This window comes from Lepidothrix coronata, unplaced genomic scaffold (genome assembly GCF_001604755.1).
Source record: "Lepidothrix coronata isolate B3197 unplaced genomic scaffold, Lepidothrix_coronata-1.0 Scaffold158, whole genome shotgun sequence".
Taxonomy (NCBI): Eukaryota; Metazoa; Chordata; class Aves; order Passeriformes; family Pipridae; genus Lepidothrix; species Lepidothrix coronata.
In genome coordinates this window covers 606,335-626,748 of record NW_016690338.1, presented here as the reverse complement: position 1 = coordinate 626,748, position 20,414 = coordinate 606,335, and the positions used below count along the sequence as shown (strand labels likewise).

Below are 20,414 nucleotides of genomic sequence, written 5' to 3'. Positions count from 1 at the left end.
CCCTCTGTATTTAGGGTAAAATTGTAGCCCAGGGTAAGCTCCTGCTCCAGGACACATTCTTGGTTACAGACCAGGATGCGGGACTTCTGCCACGCTGCAAGGAGAGACGGGTCTTCCTCTTCGAGCAGATTGTCATTTTCAGTGAGCTGCTAGATAAAAAGAAAGGTTTCTCCATGCCCGGATTCTTGTTTAAAAACAGTATCAAGGTAACTGTTGTGTGTGAGTCTTTGTGTCCCGTGCACAAACTCTGCTAAGGTAACAGTTTCTCATTCTGTGGGGAGTCCCTAGTGACATCTAGATGTGCAATCACAGAGCACAGTGAGGTGTCAGTTATTTCCTGAAATACCAAATCTATTCTCACTCTGACGATATATGGAAATCTTTGGATCTGATGCTGCCTACATGAAGCATATGAAAACAGGTGTTCTTGCACAAAGCTGGACAAGCGTTCACAAAGAATTTAGTTTTAAGCTCTGTGCTATGTGTACAACACATAGCAAAGTAATTGCAAATAGATTTAATAACTTTTTATATATTCTTTCTGATATTCAAATATGTAGATAATATTTGTAAGTAGTGCGACCTTCTTAGATGTGTCAGCTCTCCCTCAAACAAAAAGCGTTTTCCCTCACTTCAAGCTTGTCAAAAAAACTTGATAATATCAGAGCCCAGCAACTCTCCTCATGAAGTGTTTTGGGTGGACCCTGCTTCCCCTAATTCAGCTTGGTGCTTTGTCTGCTGGCTGAGCCTCCTGTTTATAGCGCTAGCTGAACAGCCTGGTCCAAGGAATTGCTGTATCTGCAGCTGAAGCCTTTGGTGTGGGCCAGTGGTAGAGCTCCCTGGCAGGCTTAGCTTTTTAACTAACATGAAAGGAAAGTGAGGGATGATGAAGAACATTGGGCCATGCTGACCAGCTGGAGATTGTTCAGGCAAGTGTGTCAGTAAACTGTACACGAATCCTCAGTTTACTGTAATCCTTCATTTCATGGTATTACTTTACCGAAGGAAAGAACAGTTATCATTTGAAGATCTGACTCTAAGCTCCTAAGTAAGAGATTTTTAGAGGTATGGTTCACATAAAATCCACAAATAAATTAGCTTTTTTTTCATGAAGGTGAGTTGCCTTTCCCTGGAGGAAAATGTGGACAGCGATCCATGTAAATTTGCACTAACATCAAGGACGGGCGATGTCACGGAAACCTTTATTTTGCATTCTGCCAGTCCAGGAGTCCGCCAGTTATGGATCCATGAAATTAACCAAATTTTGGAAAACCAGCGCAACTTTTTAAATGGTAAATTATTTCCTTTCACTGAAAGTTCATAATTGAATTACTTCATTCTTTCATGTGTTGTTTCTTGGACCAGTAAGTTTTCTTTTTCCTGAGCTAATACAGAACAGTTGGGGGATATGTGCCGCATTTCTGCTTCAGAACAGATGCTAGCATTTATAATAAGAGTGGTAGTCTGAATTTACATGGTGTTCTCTTGGTGAAATTTTCCAAATGTTTTGTAGGAGTGAATCAAGATTGTCACCATCCGTTGAGGTGGAGAGCTTGTGTACCCCTTTTAAGCAAAGCAAGCCTTTAAATGCTAAACCCAAGTGGAATTTTAAGCATCTATTCAGAATATGTTTTGCTTGTGTTATTTTGGTGGCCATTGTTGTCACATCTTATTGTGGCAACATACAGATTCTGCAGGAGAAAAGTAGAAGGTGGTAGTGTCTGTTGTGACACTAGAAGGTTCTTGCTGTGTTTTTATATCTATCAGTTGTTGCCCCAATATAGACTTTTTTTAAAGAGTTACAATAAAGAGAATTTGGAGTCACACTTGTTTTTTTCCCAGCTTGGCTGCTGACTAACAATGTGATCCTAGAGGAAAACATTTCTTCCTATTTTCAGATTCTTAATTGTTAATATAGGCTAATGTAGCAGGTCATGAAGGTGAGATATAGAAAAGTGACTTGACCAGCATTGTTATGGAAATTTATTTGAATAGCACTCCCCTTTTTGCCAGTAAACATGTCTGTTTTAAACTGCTCCTGTTCCCTCTCCTGCCCTCTCTCTCCCCGATCGCCTCCCCTCCCGCCCCCATTGCAGCCTTGACGTCCCCAATCGAGTACCAGAGGAACCACAGCAGTGGTGGAGGCGGCAGCGGGAGCAGCAGTGGTAACAGCAGCGGCCCCAGCAGCTGTAGTGGCATCCCCAGCTCCAGCCGTAGCCGGCCATCCCGGATCCCCCAGCCTGTCAGACACCATTCCCCAGTCCTGGTCTCCTCTGCAGCCTCGGCCCAAGCAGAGGCAGACAAGATGTCAGGTATGTCCATTCACAATCACTCCCTGCCACACTACAACACCTCCTTAGAAACTGGCCTGAGCCAGCCAGACAGGCACCCTCCCAATGCAGAGCCGGATGGTCCTCAGAGAGAAGCTGAACAGATTCCCAAGATGAAAGTTATTGAAAGTCCCAGGAAGACAGCAGGAAATATTTCTGGCTCAGCTGATGGAGCCCAGAAGGACTCACGTGGAAGCTCAGAGGACAGTCGAACAAGAAACAGCATAGGATCACTGACGCTTGGGAAGCCAAGGCCAGGGGCCATCTCACCAATGAACTCTCCTCTCTCCACGACTTTCCCTTCTCCCTTTGGCAAGGAAACTTTTCCACCCAGCAGCCCCCTGCAGAAGGGCTCCTTTTGGAGCTCCATCCCAGCATCCCCTGCCAGCCGCCCTGGCTCCTTCACTTTCCCTGGGGACAATGACTCCCTCCAGCGGCAGGTCCACCGCCACTCTTCACACAGCAAGGACACAGACCGCATGAGCACATGCTCCTCGACCAGCGAGCAGTCAGTTCACTCCACCCAGAGTAATGGGGTAAGAGCGGAGCACCTCTGTCCTGCGAGCTCTTCTAAAACCTTCCCATGCTCCCTTTCTGTGCGTTGCCATCATTCTTCGTACTAACTTCTGGCTCTCCAGTGCTGTACTGCTCTGAAATAATCAACTGTTCAAATATCTTCTGCACATTAAAAAGAACAAGAGTGTCTACCTCTCTGTGTATGTATACATACGAACATAGCTATGTATACAGACACAAAAGCCAACTGCTAACATTAGATGCAATTTCTGCCTCTGCTGAAAACATAAGTCGCTAAGCTGATAACTACTAACTCGCTGTCCTTGCTTTTTTCGTCTCTAATTTGAAGGCACATAATTAACATGCTGAAGCGTGGCAGCCAGAGCACCTTGGGGTATGCATTGCGCCAGCACTTAAACCTGACTTCAAGAGTTTGGCAGATTGCCTTGGGGCTTTTTTCCCTTTCACGCACAAATTCGCCACCATTGTCGTGGAGACATCTACGGTCCCTGGGCTACTTGATTTTTGGTTTTTTATTAATTTATTTTCCCCTCTCTCCTTTCAGCCTTAGTTGTTGTACAAAATTCTCTTTTTAAATCCTGTGTTTGATCAAGGAAGCTTTCTGCAATCCACTCAAAATAGGCCAACAAAACCTAGCTAAAATAATCTTCCTTCTACTACAGTCAAAACAAATACCCGCTCCACTTGCCTTTTTTCCTTTGTTAAGAAGAACTGGTTTAGCGTATCTGGAGATTCAGCCTCTTAGTATGCACTTGGTGTGTTTGTGTGGAAATCTGGGGTATCAACAGAATCTACGTTACCTGTAATAACGTCTAACATCCACCAGGAATGCAACACAGCAATTACAGGGGCATGTGCAAATATAAAGCAAAAATGTGGAGGCTCTTGCCATGGATGTGGTAGGCAGGTTATGGTGCCTTTCTTTTTAAAATCGCATTTGATTTTTCTCTCACTAAGCATTGTGTTCATGAATGTTTGTCTTTCCACTCTCTCACAAATAGTATGCAATACCAATTTTACAAATGACCTAATTTGCTGGACCTTTTTTAAATGCATGCTTATCTTTATAGAACTGTTTAACATACAATGCTTTCTTGACTTCCTAGTTCTTATACTTACTTTTATAATAGCTTCAGAAGAAAAAAATTATGCTTTGCATGTTTTGTATTTTTATCCCAATCTTCCTTCAGCTTTTTTTTTGGTTTAGCTCTGTCTTGTGTTTATTTTCTGTCTAGCAAAATGTGATGTGATGTGATGTAATGTAATATAATATCTGGGGTAATTTGAGTAAGTATTTCTCACTTACTGCATAGTATATGAATCAAGATGGTGGTACTTTTTATATGCAGAGAAGACTTGCCTAATATTAATTCAGGTTGTTCCATTAAAAAAAAGAGAGAGGGAAAGATGGGATAGGACTGAGTTTGCAAAACATTTGGATTTTGGTACTATCTCAGCAAAGACAACATTGGTTGTTTTTATCTCACTGTGAGAGGTAATCATGGAATGCATCCCTTCTGCTTCACAACTGCGTCTTTTAGTTTGGTAATTGAGATGGACCATCAGTCCTCATTTATAACCTCATTTATAGACCAATCAGCAAGATTTCACACCACAGGTTTATTTTGATTTAACCGCTTGTGTGTGTATATTTACATGTGCATATGGTTATGGTTGATTACTTTTGGAAACTTACTTCTACGAAGAAGAAAAAAGAATAGGTTTTGCTAATTGAGGAATATGGGAGGAATTTTTTATATTTTATTTGTAGCTCCTTCTCTAATCCCATAGTTGAGGTCAGTGATGACAAGCAGAAGTTGAAGCAGAAAAACATTAACTGTGCAAGAATAATTATTTCCTTGCAAGGCAGAAGAGAAGGCTACCTTTCTCTGGTGAGAATGAATGCTTGGTATAAACACATTCTCGAGAACATTTGCCACTTAGTAGTTACCAGACACTTGTTTGTTTAACAGATTTAACTGTCCCTGTTGAAAATAAGAAATATTCAGAGTTTAATATGATCCTTCAAGACTTAAATGTTAAAAAGGAATACTACGTTACAGAAAGGCCAGTCTTTCAGTTACACAAATTCTGCTGCATGCTTAGAAGAAGTATGTTCAAGAATAGTGTGTGGGGCAAGGTTTGGTGCTTAGGTTGAGATTGCTTCTTCCCTTCATCTCTCCCTGTAAGCGTAACAAGAGGAGTTAACAAAACCAGCTTTTTTCTGAATAGATTTTTTCTTTCATCTAGGTAAAAGAATGTAGCAAGCTGTAATCTTAATTTAAATGATGACTGAAAATTAAATTACTTTGTTCAGTTTGGCTATGCCCAGTTTGCCTGAATCGTGGAAAGGGCGTGTAAATACGAAAAGGCATGCAGGCAGTCCTCTAAACTAGGAAAAACAAATTCTCCTGCTGGAAATACAGCATCTGAAATTAATGTAAATATCCTTTAGTAGAGGTACAATCCACGATAAGATCTTTCTCTCTGAAGTAGCATTTGCTTCATCATCCTAATAAGGCAAAAAAAAAAAGACTTGGATCACCCAGTTGATTGTAACAGTCCAGCTAGAATAAAATGTACAGTCACTGGAAACCCAAGCCTCAGTGTGCTGAATGTGCTATGAATGAGTAATCTGAAACTGTTCCTTTCCAAATCTCTTGGTTTCTCAGCCAGAGTACTCATAGAGAAGCACAGGCACAGAGAGGTGGAGTGACTTGTTCAAGGCCATTAGCAGATTAGAAGAGAATGCAGTTTTCAGGGCTTCCAGTGTACCACACTGTCCACTGACACCTGCTGCATCTTCTCAACACTGAGGGGAGAAATATTTCACAGTTTTGAGAAAAAAGATTACACTCTTTTAATCCTGCGTGCCAAGCTTTCTACTAGCGCATACACGGTGCTAACATATGGTTATGCTATATAGGCAACAGGAGTCTCCAGCTACACCTGTGTACTAATTTCCTTCTTCAGCTCAGCTACTAATGAGCAATAGTGAGCCCTCACTGGTAGTGAGTGACCTGAAACAATTTGAAATAAAAACAGAGACAAAAGACAGGCGCGCGCACACATACACACTTAATGTCACATCATTAGTAGGCCATCCAGTTTGTTTTTAGTTTGTTTCAAGAAGGAAATAACTTATCGAGGGAGAAGGTTATGTAATCTTGTAACAGATTTCAAACTTCCATTTATTAAACCTCATATACTGAATACATGCAAATGGGCAAAATAAGTCTTAGTTTTAAAAAATAATAATTTCTAGTGAATTTATGGCCAGGGCAAGGATTTTTTTTTTGAAAGTACTATGATTACAACTGATCCACCATAATTAGCTTTCTGCAAATGCTTAGTGAGCATCACGAACAGTAGTTGAAAGTGTATGAGAAACAGCCAACACCACTCAGCTATCAGTCACTAATCAATTAGAAGTGATTCTGATAGTATAGTGGGCCTGTTTTGACCAAGAAATTAATCACTTCTTATTTCAGTAATTTACCTCATCCTCTGCATTTTAAGGAATAAACCTGATCATAGAGATTCAACCAGATATAAGCCTTATGTTTTTGAGACAAACTGTCAAAAGCCTGTTTTGTTCTTTTGTACCTTGTCATGTTTTGTGTGCAGAAGGCTGGTGTCTGAGATCTGACAAATAGTTAGGAAAGACTGTATGTATTTTTTGTTGTCGGAATTTTCAGTGTTTATGAGGTAATGATTATGATTTTTGAAACTGCACTTTTAAGACCATACATACTTGTACTATAGTTTTGTTGCCTGATGAAGATGCGAGGTTCAACGTCTGGGCTTGAAAAGAAGATGAGTTGAGATCTATGTATACACTGATTCTTAGTTAATGGAAATAATCTTGAGTAAAAGTAATGGGAATCAATTTATGCAGCAGTGGTATGTGAAGACATTCAAATATCAAACTAATGCACAAAAAAAATAGACACAGGCAGCTTTAAAAGAGAAGTTGTTGTTCTTTTCTTTGACTACAGTTTAAACTGTGTGGATTATGCAGGTAATGTAGCAGGCCAAGAACAGCTAGTCTTCTTCATGAACTTTAAACTTGATTCTCTTTTTTTCCCCCTTCTCTCTGCTTCTGATTGAAACTTGCAGAGTGAAAGTAGCAGCAGTAGCAATATCTCCACCATGCTGGTGACACACGATTACACGGCAGTGAAGGAGGATGAGATAAATGTCTACCAAGGAGAGGTCGTGCAGATTCTAGCCAGCAACCAACAGAACATGTTTTTGGTGTTCAGAGCCGCCACTGATCAGTGCCCCGCAGCCGAGGGCTGGATTCCCGGCTATGTCTTGGGGCATACCAGTGCAGTCATCATTGACAACCCTGATGGAACCATCAAGTGAGTGCCTGGGTGTGTGTAGAAGGGGAGGAGAAAGAAAAACTTCCAATTTAGGCAAGGCTTTGAACCTTTTAAACCAAAAGTTGATGTGATCGTTGAGAAATAAATGAACAAGAAGCAGAATGAGTACTTAAGAGGTCGCTTAGCAAACTTCAAAATACAAGCTAGTAAGAAAGATCCCCGAAGCACATATTCTTTATTAAAAAGTTTAATAGCCCAGTCGTCTGGGAAAAGAATGCCTGATCTAAGAGCAGCAATGGTTTATTTAATAGAATGAGTTACCAGTCTAGACATCATTGTCTAGGAAAACAGGGAGGGGATGTTTGTTCAAGTGAAACAAGATTTCAGAGTTCCTAGATCTCCACTTTGAGCCACAAAGAAAATGAAAATAACTGGTTGTGCTCAGAAGACCTCTCTCAAATCTGCAATGGAAGAAATTATATCAAAGTTCTTAGCACTGAAATTTTATATAAAGCTCCTGTAGGCTGTATTTGGTATGGATTTCATACTGACCATTGCTCAGTTTGATTGACAGTTTGTATTTTCATATAGAAAGTTTGCTATTTGAGCAATGATTTCAAGAAATACTGAAATACAGACTACATTACTAGCTTGCTGACAGTTTTAGGCAAGGATGGCATCTCTTATGTAATACTTAATTTCATTTCACTATACTGTAATACATAGAAATAACATTTTGACATACTTTTCCAATGACCTTTGAAAATAGTATAGCACATAACATGAAAAAAATTGATAGAAGTTTCACATTCTGTGTCCAGGAAGTCAACGTCTTGGCACACAGCACTCCGATTAAGGAAGAAATCTGAGAAAAAAGATAAAGACGGCAAAAGGGAAGGCAAGCTAGAAAACGGTTACCGCAAATCCCGAGAAGGACTTGCCAACAAGGTTTCTGTAAAGGTAAGTGTTACACAGATGTAGTAGTTTCCGAAAGTTGTTGGGTTTGGATTTCTTTAAAGTAACCTCTGTCAGAATTTCACAGGAAGAAATCAAAGACAACAGTGGTTTTAATGGACCTTTCTGAAAACAGGAAGGTATAATCTTTGAACCTGCAGGCATGATACAACAAAAGGATACTGCAGAAAAAAAAAAGAGTAATGCAGAAATTATTGACTAATGTTTAGATGTTTCATGGATTTGTGGGTACAACTAACTTTGACCTATCACTGTACTTGGTTTTCTACCATTCTTTAAGTTATTATAAGGTTATCAGGACATTAATTCTGTAATTTCTTCTTTTCAGCTTCTCAACCCCAATTACATTTATGATGGTGAGTTGCTTTTATTTTTTAGAAGTTGCAGTCAATATAATTTGATTAAAACGTCATTTGCTTGATACAAGTTATGTTGGGAACTGAGGGCATTGTATCAAAATGTACACAGGCTCTTTTTGGATAAGGTAGAATGAAATAATGTCATATTTCCTTTTAAGATGTAAGGAACTTTTTTTTTTTTTTTTTTTTTTCCACAAATCCAAAACAACATAAAACACAAGGACCGTATGATGTGTTCTGTATGGAGACTGTATGGAAGTTGGGCCTTGCTGAATTTGCAAAGTAAAAAGGCCTGGAGTTGGAACTGCCTTGTTTTTAGGGAATGTTCAGGACCTCTCCAGTACAGAGGCTAATCGGGACAAAGACAGTGGCCCTTTGGGGTCAGAGCCAAACTGGATTTTTGGCATAATACACCGAACCAAACTTTCTGAGTTTCACCCATGGAAAAGGGAAACCACTACAGCACTTCGGTGGATGAAGTGTTCTGTGTTCCCTTTTGCAAACTTAGCTGGATATACAGATAGCCTAGCTGGGCATCCTTAAATATTACCCAGTAGAGTTTCCTCAGCTTGCCATAAACAGGGTGTTTAGTTCACCATGGTAGGCTTCACAGTTATCTGTGGCATAGCAGCAGTTGTGTCTAAGTTCATGTAGAGGAAAATTCACTAGCTCTGCAGAACCTCAGCAAGTGGCCTAACCATGGATCTGCTCCAACGGTAGAGGGATGGATACATCTTGGAAATGTAAAGTACCCTACCATTTTGTCTAATAGAAAAGAAAGAGCACAAGGAATAGAAATTAAATGTATTTACTTCAGTTGACCTAATGCCATTAATTTTCTTTTTCCAGTTCCCCCAGAGTTTATAATTCCATTGAGTGAGGTAACATGTGAGACAGGAGAGACCATCGTGCTTAGGTGTAAAGTCTGTGGTCGCCCCAAGGCTTCAGTTACTTGGAAAGGTCCTGATCATAACACACTGAGCAATGACGGTCATCACAGCATTTCATACAGGTACAGTAATTTGTGCAATGTTCAACAGGAAATGCTGAAACAGTTGTATTTTCTATCTGTCCTGGTGCAGGGCAGCTTTTGGCTATGAGGCATGAAGACAGGATTGCCCTCAGACAGAGAGGGAGATTTCACAGCTGAGATTTTCCTGAAATGTTGTGTAACTTCTGTGTATGGCTGGGGTGTCAAAATGTCATATTTATTTGATTTTTAAAAACAAAATTAATGCGTTATTTCTGATTAACTATTGCAGCAGCTGTTCTTCTGTCATGCTGACCTGGTGCTTGAAGCAGAACAGTATGTTGTGACATGCCGGATGTTGTGACAGTGACAGATCCTGCCAGTCCCTCATTTCCTTTAGTAGCTTTCAGATCACACTACAGTAATTTGCAAAGAAAAGCCTCTGGTTCCTACTGAGGTGGCAATGTCACTCTTTATTTTTGAAACATGGATATTAATATTTTTACCTGGTTTTAGCTTTGCTATGATAGAACTTTACAGAATAACTGGTAACTCAAACACCTGATTAGTAAGAGAAACTGTTATTTTGGAATGGGAAACTGCATGGTAAAAAATATTTTTTCTGAAAAAGCATTCTTTCATTCTTTTAAATACAGAAAATTTCGTTTATTGAGTAACTTCAATGTGAAGAAGTATGTTATGTATGCTCTTAATTCAGAATGAAGAGCTCTTTTATGAAAACTTGATGGCATATTATACTGTTTTCCTGTACTTCCTGCTGCTCCTGCTTTTTGTTTGGTTTTTTGTTTGTTTGTTTTAATGGAGTGACAGAGGCAGTGTGGCAGCTTTGCTACTGCATCCAGAGCTGTTGTGAGATGAGTAAGAGTTAGATTAGCTAGGTTTAATTCACTGTTACTCATTACTCTTACAGAACTATATCCAGTAAATCATGTTGTCAGTGGCTGACAGATTTTTAGAAATAGTTGTGACATATTCTTTGAGCTGGGGAAGGTGGTCATCTTCCTATGTTCCTTAAACTTACCTTCTTTTTTTCTCCTGAAACTGTGTGGTGAAGATCATGGCAAATAGTTTTTAGTTCAGTCGGTAAAATGACTTGTAGTAACTAAGATGAATCCAAAGGAAAGCAATAAGAATGATAGAAAATCTTGAAAATATGCATTATTGTGGAAAAAAATAACACAATGTTAGGGTTGTTTTGAGCCTAGAGGTGTAAAGTGTAGGGAGAACTTGCCAAGTATTCACATTTGTAAGAGACTGTTGCAAATTAAATTACCTGCTGTTCATGTCCATGGCAGATAGTCAAAAGAGTACTAGAAATTAATTGCACAGAGAGAGATCTAAGTAGACATTTAAAGACAAACCATCAAATAAAACGTCTGGTTGAATAGTGAGAAAGATTAAGGAAGAGTCTGCAGAATCTTTCTGCTGTGGTCTTACATAGCTTATTGCTGTTGCTGCCCTGAAGCACAGGGAAAACTTAAGTCCTTTTTAGGTTCCTCGCATCTTCATTCTCCCAGATTCTGAGGTCTCCAAAGTTGTGAAATGTGCCTCTTGTGTTGAAGAGGAAGCTCCCTCTTACAAGGAGTAAATGCTCTGAAAGTACAAATGATAGATCAGCTGATATTTGCTGGGAGTTAGGGATGGAAACAAACCTTTCAGAAAGAACCATGATGGACGTTTGTGTTGATACAGCTTCTCATAACTTGAAGAAGGTAAAGGAAGCTGGAAGAAATAGGGAAAGCTCTTTAATTTTCAAACACAATGGAGCCTGGGGCATGCTGAGACAGAGTGTCAGTGAGGATGTTTTTCTAATAATCTGTAGGACATTCCAAGGTACTTGATGAACACAAAGTGCTCACATCTGGAAGAGACTTCTGATATGGCAAGGACAAGGTTAGTAATGTTCGTCCAGAGGGAGATAAGGGCTGGAGAATAAGAAGTATAAACGGTATCAATCTAACTTTGTCTAGTTTTCATATCCTAAGGTGTGCAAAATTAATGTAAAGTTAACAGATGCCCTTGTGTTTTCCAGTGACTTAGGAGAGGCTTCGCTGAAAATCATTGGCGTCACTGCAGAAGACGATGGTATCTACACGTGTATAGCTGCAAACGATATGGGTTCGGTTTCATCTTCCGCCAGTCTACGAGTTTTAGGTAGGCCTGTCTCTTTGTTTTTTTAAAAAATCTATTTACATTCAAAGTGTCTAGTACCCATAGAACAGTAAAAAGAAAAGCTCAGCCGTTGGGCATCCCTTTGTTAAAGCAATATCATAACAAGCCTTTTTACCTGTGATGTATTGCTTGATTTAGCAGGAATAGATACAGTTTTAGAATGTAACTGATTAGAGGTTCATACATAAATTATGTACTGACACAGTACTGTCAACATGCATTCACTTTGCCAGTATTAGTTCAAACGCATGGATAAAATCATATTTTATCATCAGCATTCTTAGTTTCATCTCAATGAACCTTATTATGCTAACTTGTAATTTCTGAAGTGTACAGATAAGAGTAGCATTACTCTGTATCTTAAATTCTCCTTTATTAGAACTGTACAGCCACAATGTTTAGGAGAACATATAATGAGTTCTTGTCTTTGCATCATTGATCTACAGTTAAGTTGCATGATTTCAGTACCTGAAGTGAGGCAACCTGATTGTGAGGGAACAAAAAAGAGACCTGCAAAGATGAAAAATGCCTTTGTTTTGGAGACAGACAGCAAAGGGGGAAAAAGATTTTTATTTTATGTGTTTGATGACATAATGATAAGTTTTGGTGCATGTTTGTACATTCAGTTATTCTTACGTGTTCAAGATTCTCCGTTTTTAGAAACAGGGAAAGCAAGAGAGACAGAAGGATAGCAGGCTTTCTTACATGCAGGTCATAATATTTGATGCTAACTAGGTCCTTTAGACCATGGAGAGGCCCATATATTTATCCACTGGTGATAATTTATTCATAGATTTTAGCTGCAATGGGTCTGTCTCAAATTGACTCATATAAAAGAAAACAAGATATGAAGTGCTGCTCTCTGTCTTTGTACATCTGTCCTAGCTAATATGGGGACTTTTACGGTTGTCCTGAACCTCTCCAAAATACATTCTTTATTCCCTTTTTTTTCAAAGAATTTTGACATTTTTTGGAATGTTAAACTAGACTGTGAAAACTAAGTCCCTTCCAAATCTCATCTGAAATTTTCGGGGGTTTATATCCAGTGCTGCCACTCCGAGCTCTGCCTATTGGCAGCCACAGTAAGTGCCTTACTGCCAAGACATTGAGGTGGTGATTATTTCCGGCACTTCCTGCCCACTGACCAAGACAGACAGTAGTTAAGCCCTAGGATGAGTGTGCTGCAATATATAAAGGAGTCAGAAAATGAAATTTTTATCTTTATACTAATGTTTCATGAAAAATAGAGTTACTTTTTAAGGTAGCTGTTACACTGCCTGGTCACTGGTTTTTTCCAGTGGCAGGTGTATTGTTGATTACGAGATATAATGTAAGATGCCTTTTCTTTTTACTGTTTCCCTCAAGGGTACTCATTCCTGTACATATAGTATCCACTGTACCTGAATTAATTCCACTATAGAATTTGTTCTGCTGCATTGGCCAGGCTGCTTTGGTGTGTAATCCAGTTTGTCTTGCTGCCACCCTGTGTCATATAGGGATTAACAGGGTGGGGTGATTCTCCTCATAGTATCTCAACCAAGGAAACTTTCTAGTTAGGAGAGTAAAAAGCTCCTGATGGATAAGAATCAGTGTGAAACTGTGCTTTAAGGACCTAGTGTAATGAGTGTCCTTCCAACACCAGTTCAGAAGCCTAAAACTGATTTGACCAGAATCAAGAGTCACGGAAGTCTTGTAGACTAAACTACTGTCTTTCAGACACAGTCTTCGGTCTTATTGACCTTGTCCAAAAGCAAGTGTTTACTTTTCCATCAAAACTAAGCTAGAATTTGGTATGTTGTGGTTACTCTGAAACTAGACTCCAAAGGACAGGCAGCTGTATTTTGCTAGTCCTACTCAGCTCTACCATTACTTTTACGGAGAAGTTCTGGCCCTAGTTTCCTGGGGCCATTCTACCCTTCATTTCCCCTGCCTATAAATGTAAAATTAAAACTCTAAGTCTGTAGCACAAAGTAAGGTTTCAACTTCAAGCTTTGAAAAAAGTATTTTTTAGTCTTTCAGACTTGAACTGACTTGCCATTTGATTGTATTCAGCCCTTGTGCAAAGAGTAAAGAATACTCCTTATCTTCTGTTGCTGTAGCAGTCATTAAAAACTATCAATGAAGTAGTTGATTACAGAAATAATTTTCTTTCTGAGCTGCAAGAGGATGGACAATATGAGGCCTTGAGTTGTTTTTCAGTATGGACACAGCTTCAAAAGAAAGATGATAGGGCCCAGTCTGACTGAGGCAAATTCTTCCTGAAATGTATTCCTTAACAGGATAAGAAATCAAAATTTCTCCTTCTGCAAACATTTGAAACAACATATTGATTACAATGACAACAATTTAGTTTAAGATTTGAGTATAATGAATCTTGGACATACTGTCCCGCTCTTTTCTTTTTTTTTTTTTTCCCTAGGTCCTGGAAGTGATGGGATCATGGTAATCTGGAAAGACAACTTTGATTCCCACTACAGTGAAGTGGCTGAGCTTGGCAGGTGCATTCTGTGTGTCTATGTCAAAATACTGTCTTCTCTTTCAAAAATCAAATTCTCCTTGAAAAATACTTGTTGTATGAGCCTAAAAGGCCAGAATTGCATTGGATTAAATAGAAATGAGGAAGCAAAAGTTTTACCAGCACTAGATGGCACTGCATAAACAGAATGTAGTTAGGCTGAAGTGGTGTCATAGATTCAGGGATTTTTTTTTTTTTAAGTGTGCCTTACAGTGACTGACACTGCTTCTGCAGTGAAGCTCTCCTAAACTTTTTTTATTTAGGTTATGAAAATTACAGACTGAAAAAAGTCTGAAAATGGGCAAAATAAGTCACGTAGAAAATACAGTTGTCCAATTTAGTGGTAACCTTTGAAACTGGATATTACTCTGACTCGAGTTCTCTGCAGTTGTGATAAAACAGATCTTTGTCCGGTTTATACAGACACAATTTGTAGTAGGTGAATGCACTGAAAACTATTATGTCCAGAAATTGCTCTGTAAGGGTAGCTTATTAGAGATCTAAGGTTAGATTCTCTTGCAGTATATCTTTCAAGTAAAAGTATGCCCTTATTGCATCTCTTGGTTAATTCTTTCCTTTCGATGTTGTGTTCCAGGGGCAGATTTTCTGTCGTTAAGAAGTGTGACCAGAAGGGAACCAAGCGAGCAGTAGCCACTAAGTTTGTGAATAAGAAGCTGATGAAGCGAGACCAGGTTACCCATGAACTTGGAGTCATGCAGAATCTCCAGCATCCCCAGCTCATTGGCCTTATCGATACCTTTGAGACCTCCACCAACTACATACTAGTATTAGAAATGTGTGTGAACTCTTAATATTATCTGTAAAATCTTCAGAGTTTCTGGGGCATTTATAGGGGTTTATGAATAAGGAGCTCTAAGATTTCATGGAAGTTTGAAAGCACATAAGTAAAATATTGCAGTTGTCTAATGCTGTTACTAAAATGTTTAGTTTATTACTCAGAAGGAAACAAATTGAGATATTAAATTGATATGTGGATGATTATCTTAGTCTGAAGGTCCAGCAGTTATTTTGTATCAAGTGGCTGCACAAGTAAATTAGGAATGTTGTGATCTGGTAGCTTGATATGAAATCTCCTCTTCATACCATAGTCCTCTGTCTTCTAGGTGCTGCAGGCTACAGTTGTTCCTGTAGTCTATAACCTGTTAGGTTTTTCTTTCGGTTCTGATACATGGATTTATCCAGAATATAACCCTTGTAATTCTAACAGGGCTGACCAGGGTCGCCTTCTAGACTACATCGTGCGATGGGGAAACCTCACAGAAGGGAAGATTAGACTCTACCTGGGAGAGATTCTGGAAGCTGTGCAGTATCTTCATAACTGCAGAATAGCACATTTGGACCTAAAGGTGAGGTGTGAATGGGATTCCTGGCAGTGTGCATCATTCCAGGCATAAAAATCTCCCTCCTCTTGGAAACTCACAGCTGGGAACATAGAACTGCGAATTGCTTTGAGACTGTATGAACGGTATGGCTGGGGCTCCATCTCCAAATTTTTTAGATTACTCTTAGCCAGCAAAGCAGAAACTTTCAGTTCCCTGTGCTCTCTCCTTATAGCTTCCTGGCCCTGTGTGGTACTTTGTGCTGGAAATAATTGCTGACAGGAACAGTTTTGTTTGATTTTTTATTTATTTATTCATTTATTTATTTACTTTCTGATAACTTTGCAGCAGAAATCTGTTTCTTTCTCAAGAAGCATGGAGTTTGTTGTGAAAGAGACTACTTTTCCTCTCTTGCTGCAAATATGTTTCTCATCTTCGCACTTTGAGGGCTGTGATACCTATGTGAATGGTACCTGTTTGGACCTTTGTTCTACCCTTTGAACTTTACTTGAGCCACAAGGATTTGATGCATTTTAGTAGGAAAAGCTATATGACAAGGTCTTAATGTGAATATTAATTAAAAACTTACTCTTTACACTTTTCTTCACCTGTATATGAATAATAAGGGATTTTAGCATTGACAAGTCATCTTTGTAGGCAGAGTCTCTTTAGACAAATGGGGTCATGGTAAGAAAAAGCAAGAAGAGCCTGAATCTTCCCTCCATGTGCTTCTGTTTTCCAAGCAGAACCAGTTTTGGGTCATTATACCATGGAGACCCAAAATTTAAATTTTTTTCTAGTGATACACAGAGTTCACCAGTACTTTTTCTGGTCTCACGGTACATACAGATGAACCAATTGAAAACTAGTCGTTTGTAAGTCACTCTTACTTTGCAGAGATTACAGCTATAGCTGCAGTAGCTTCAGAAATAAAACTGTAGAAATAATTCCTCTTTCAGCTCACCAGTAGTGGGGCAGTTCTCTTGGTCGTGTACATCCAACAGGGTGTGCTGCTGCCATAGTCTCCTAACAGTGCTTGTCTTCCATCTGTACAGCGGCATTCCATTAAAGAATCACCAAGTAAAACTGAATTCTGTTGAAAGCATCATGCAAATTCCAACAAGGTTTTCCAATCTTGAAATGCAAGGGTTTTGTTGTCTCTGTCATAAAACAAATAGATCAGTTGCTTTATTCACCCTTTGTAGTTGCTGTTCTTAAAGCTTAAGTTCCCAAACACAGCTTCCCGTGAAATTTTGCAAAGCTGCTGTCATGGACAGCTGCAGTATAATCTGGCAGACCTATACTTCCTGCAAAAATTATAGTGCCAGCAGCTAAAGCACGTGCATTGCATGCTGTAGTAGGCAAGAACCTGCCTGCTACTTGGTTTGGGGGAAGCCTTGGTAAGACTGCCTCAGAGCTTTGCAGAGCTGGCCTTCAGCAGTAATCCTTGTAGCGTGCAGTTCTTTGCTGTGTTGTAGAGCTGACCACACTGGTTGGGAAGCTGTTATGTTGGAGCATTTAATATATGTTAGACCGACTTGAAAAAAGACATTTTAACTTTTGCTTTTGTTTTCTAGCCTGAAAATATTTTGGTGGACCAGAGTTCCACTAAGCCAACAATAAAACTGGCTGATTTTGGAGACGCAGTCCAGCTCAATACCACGTATTATATCCACCAGTTACTTGGAAACCCAGAGTTTGCAGCTCCTGAAATTATTCTTGGAAATCCTGTTTCCCTCACTTCAGATGTTTGGAGCATTGGAGTGCTCACGTATGTCCTTCTTAGTGGCGTCTCTCCTTTCCTGGATGAAAGTGTAGAGGAAACTTGCCTGAATATTTGCCGCTTAGACTTTAGTTTCCCAGATGACTACTTCAAAGGAGTTAGCCAGAAGGCCAAAGATTTTGTATGCTTCCTACTTCAGGATGACCCAGCTAAGCGTCCTTCGGCTGCACTGGCCCTCCAGGAGCAATGGCTGCAGCTGGGGAATAGCAAAAGTGCTGACAGCATTGATATATCCAGACTGACTTCATTCATTGAGCGGCGAAAACACCAGAATGATGTTCGACCCATCCGTAGCATTAAAAACTTCTTACAGAGCAGGCTCTTGCCAAGAGTTTGACCTTGCTTGAAGTTCTCTCTCATTCTCTTTCACCTGCCAATCAGTCAGACCGGAGATGGACTCCTCCTGCCAATCAATCAGACTGGAGATAGACTCCTTCTGCCAATCAGCTGTTGACTTGAATTTTGAGGAAAGCAAACCCCAAGCCAACCAGCTGCTAGCGAATGTTCGTGTGCAAATGCATTCCACAGAGACCCGCGCAGGGCGGCGTGGGGGACTGGTGATGCAGACTTCACGGGGGTGGAGGACAATAGCACTGTACTCTGCAAAAAGCAGTCACAAGCGATACAGTAACAGTATTTTATTCAGGTTTCTGCAAAAAAAAAAAATAGTTTTTTTAATAAACAAGAGTTGAATTTTGCAAGTGAACTTAGCTACCGTTTTCAAGATTTATTCAAGGAAGAAATGCCTATGTTCAAAGCACTGGTGTTAAACAAAAAATCAAATCATGCCTGGAGAAGACTCACCAAAATGGCTGCCCATTGGTACGGCCTTCATTTATAACATCTGATTTTCACTTGGTCCTAGAGCTTTCCAGTTGCCTCGCCTGTATGTATCTCACGTAGCAGTGCACTGAGATCAGACTCTGCTTTTAAGTGCATCCAACCTCAAAGTTTTTGCATACAAATAGAAGGAAATGTTTTGCTCTGATAAAATGTAGGCCTTACTTGTATATAGACTGTTACCTGCCTTCGATCTGTAATTTTTTTTCCCCCTCCTCTTATCCATTTTTCCCCCTCCTTCCTAAATGGTGGTATACCACTGTGCGGGTCTTCAGTTTGGGTCAGTACTCACTGTCTCCCTAGAAAAGGACTTTGGGTTGGTGCCCAGCTTGCTGACCCAATTGTCAAGCAGTATACAGCAGGATGTAATACTGTAAATGCACTCATTTGGGATTTTGTTTTCTTTCATATCATGTGCAATGTTGTGGCTTTAACATTTTATGCAACTATTTATGAGGACCTCTGTTGTAACTGTAATAAATATATAGAAAAAGCACATACTTAGTACGGCGAGCTTTATGGTTTTGTTTGTGTGATTGGGGGTTCTGGGTGGGCAGGGGCGGGTGTGTTGTACCACACTGTCATTATTAGTTTAAGATGAGGGTTAGCATAGGATTTAGTCAAGACTAGTCAGTTTTAAGTATTGTTTAAAAAAAAAAAAAAAAACAGGAGAGAGAGATTTGTATCCCAAATGTCAAACTGGTTAAGAAGTAGGGTGACACTTGTTAAAATTTATTATTATATTTAAAATGCCAAAGTCTGACTTTCCCCAAATCAGTACTTACTACTTTTTAGAATTTTCAAATCTGTGTTTACTTCTTTCTGTGAAATGAACAAATTAATTTTGTGCTCTTTGGTGAAGAATACATTCAGAAAGTAGTGGTCAGATGAGGAGAACTGGACACGTAATGTAATTGTCTTAGTAACTGTTTTAAAGGTTGAAGTAATATTAACGTGAGCTATTTAAAAAGATAGAGGTGGTTTTCTGTGCATCACTGAGTTCATATGGGTGTGTTGTCATCTATGTTCGTGTGAAACGCCATGTTTAAGGAAACCACGCTGACATCCCACAATAGTTAGATGTATGGGTCTTAAGCCATAACCTAGCTTGGGTTAGTTTTGAGCTTTGTGGCTTCCACTGTATCCTATTTATTCTTTTGTTTGTTTGTTTTTTGGGGTTTTTTTGTAAAGTTGTACAGAAACTTTTTAAAAGAAAACAACTGACTTCGAAACTGGACGTGTATTCGTACCAACCTCATATCATTATGTTTGTGTATTATTTTCCTTTATTGTTTTAGTTAAATTTTTTGCTTTATTTTGCATGTATATTTCTTTGTACAGTTACATGTTTACACAGTATGACATGATGTAAATATTTTATTTTGCCATCAGTTACTTTGAAAAAAATTAAACATATTTGACATAATTGTCTGATCTCTTGCTTTAAAGAGTTTGACAGTTTAGGTTTGGCTATATTTTAATTGGGCTCTGTATTTTAAAAGAAAAAAGTATGTAATTTTATTGCCATAAAATTTATTTTAAATTGCAATGATGTATCTCCCTTCATGCCTTACAAAATAATATTTGCCTTTGCTCTAAGTGTTGAGTGCTTTGTAGCGTCATGAATTCTTTTATATAAAACATGTGTAACTCTCTAAATGTGGAAATTCATTATAGTCTTTATTAGCTAATAAATTTTGACCAGCATAGTTTTCTAACAGATGTTCCCACTTAAAGACCAAAGGATCATATTTCAGTTTAATATTAAGCTGGGGAACAGATTTCCCACATCTTTCAGGCATTCCAAATTCAGTATGAAGAAAAGTTACTTTCAACCATAAAGATTTGGGATTTGCAACTAAACTCATGAAGCAGGAAAGTTCTTCATTGTGTATATTTATCTCCCTCCCTTTTCTGCTATCAGTAACCATTTGTAACTCAAAATGAAGTGAATGGTCAGGGAACAATACAGAGTGTTTATGCTTGTTGCTGCATTGTATACGTGATTTTTTTTTCCTTCTATTATCTGTCAAATGATGAAACAGTCCCTTTATTTCTCACAATTTACTTATTGAGAGAGACATTTTACATTGAGAGAGACAGAGGATATTCAGGAAGGACGTATTGACAAAGATGAGTAACTGGAAGCTTTTTCCGTGACAGAGGAATAGATGGCCACATGCTTTGTGGAAGAGTTTTTATCCTTCAGTTCTCTAAAATGAAGCTACACTGATCAGGGGAAAA

The 20,414-nt window shown here is 39.1% G+C and overlaps 1 protein-coding gene across 2 annotated transcripts in view; it reads left to right on the top strand.

The window, feature by feature from the left end:
* TRIO (trio Rho guanine nucleotide exchange factor) overlaps positions 1 to 19,596 on the top strand; it is a 248,016-nt gene extending 228,420 nt beyond the window's left edge. The window contains exons 46-57 of one of the 2 annotated variants that reach the window (XR_001877064.1): positions 15 to 206; positions 1,115 to 1,292; positions 2,097 to 2,312; positions 6,987 to 7,234; positions 8,017 to 8,155; positions 8,499 to 8,526; positions 9,379 to 9,541; positions 11,553 to 11,674; positions 14,112 to 14,190; positions 14,803 to 15,003; positions 15,436 to 15,574; positions 17,125 to 17,738. Coding sequence is in view for 1 of the 2 variants with exons in the window: in XM_017829066.1 (XP_017684555.1) it covers positions 15 to 206; positions 1,115 to 1,292; positions 2,097 to 2,866; positions 6,987 to 7,234; positions 8,017 to 8,155; positions 8,499 to 8,526; positions 9,379 to 9,541; positions 11,553 to 11,674; positions 14,112 to 14,190; positions 14,803 to 15,003; positions 15,436 to 15,574; positions 17,125 to 17,667 (2,802 nt within the window). In the remaining variant the exon portion in view is untranslated. Of the gene's footprint in view, positions 1 to 14; positions 207 to 1,114; positions 1,293 to 2,096; positions 2,867 to 6,986; positions 7,235 to 8,016; positions 8,156 to 8,498; positions 8,527 to 9,378; positions 9,542 to 11,552; positions 11,675 to 14,111; positions 14,191 to 14,802; positions 15,004 to 15,435; positions 15,575 to 17,124 lie in introns of both variants that reach the window. The other variant, XM_017829066.1, reaches the window with a different exon arrangement.
* Positions 19,597 to 20,414: the final 818 nt, after the last annotated feature.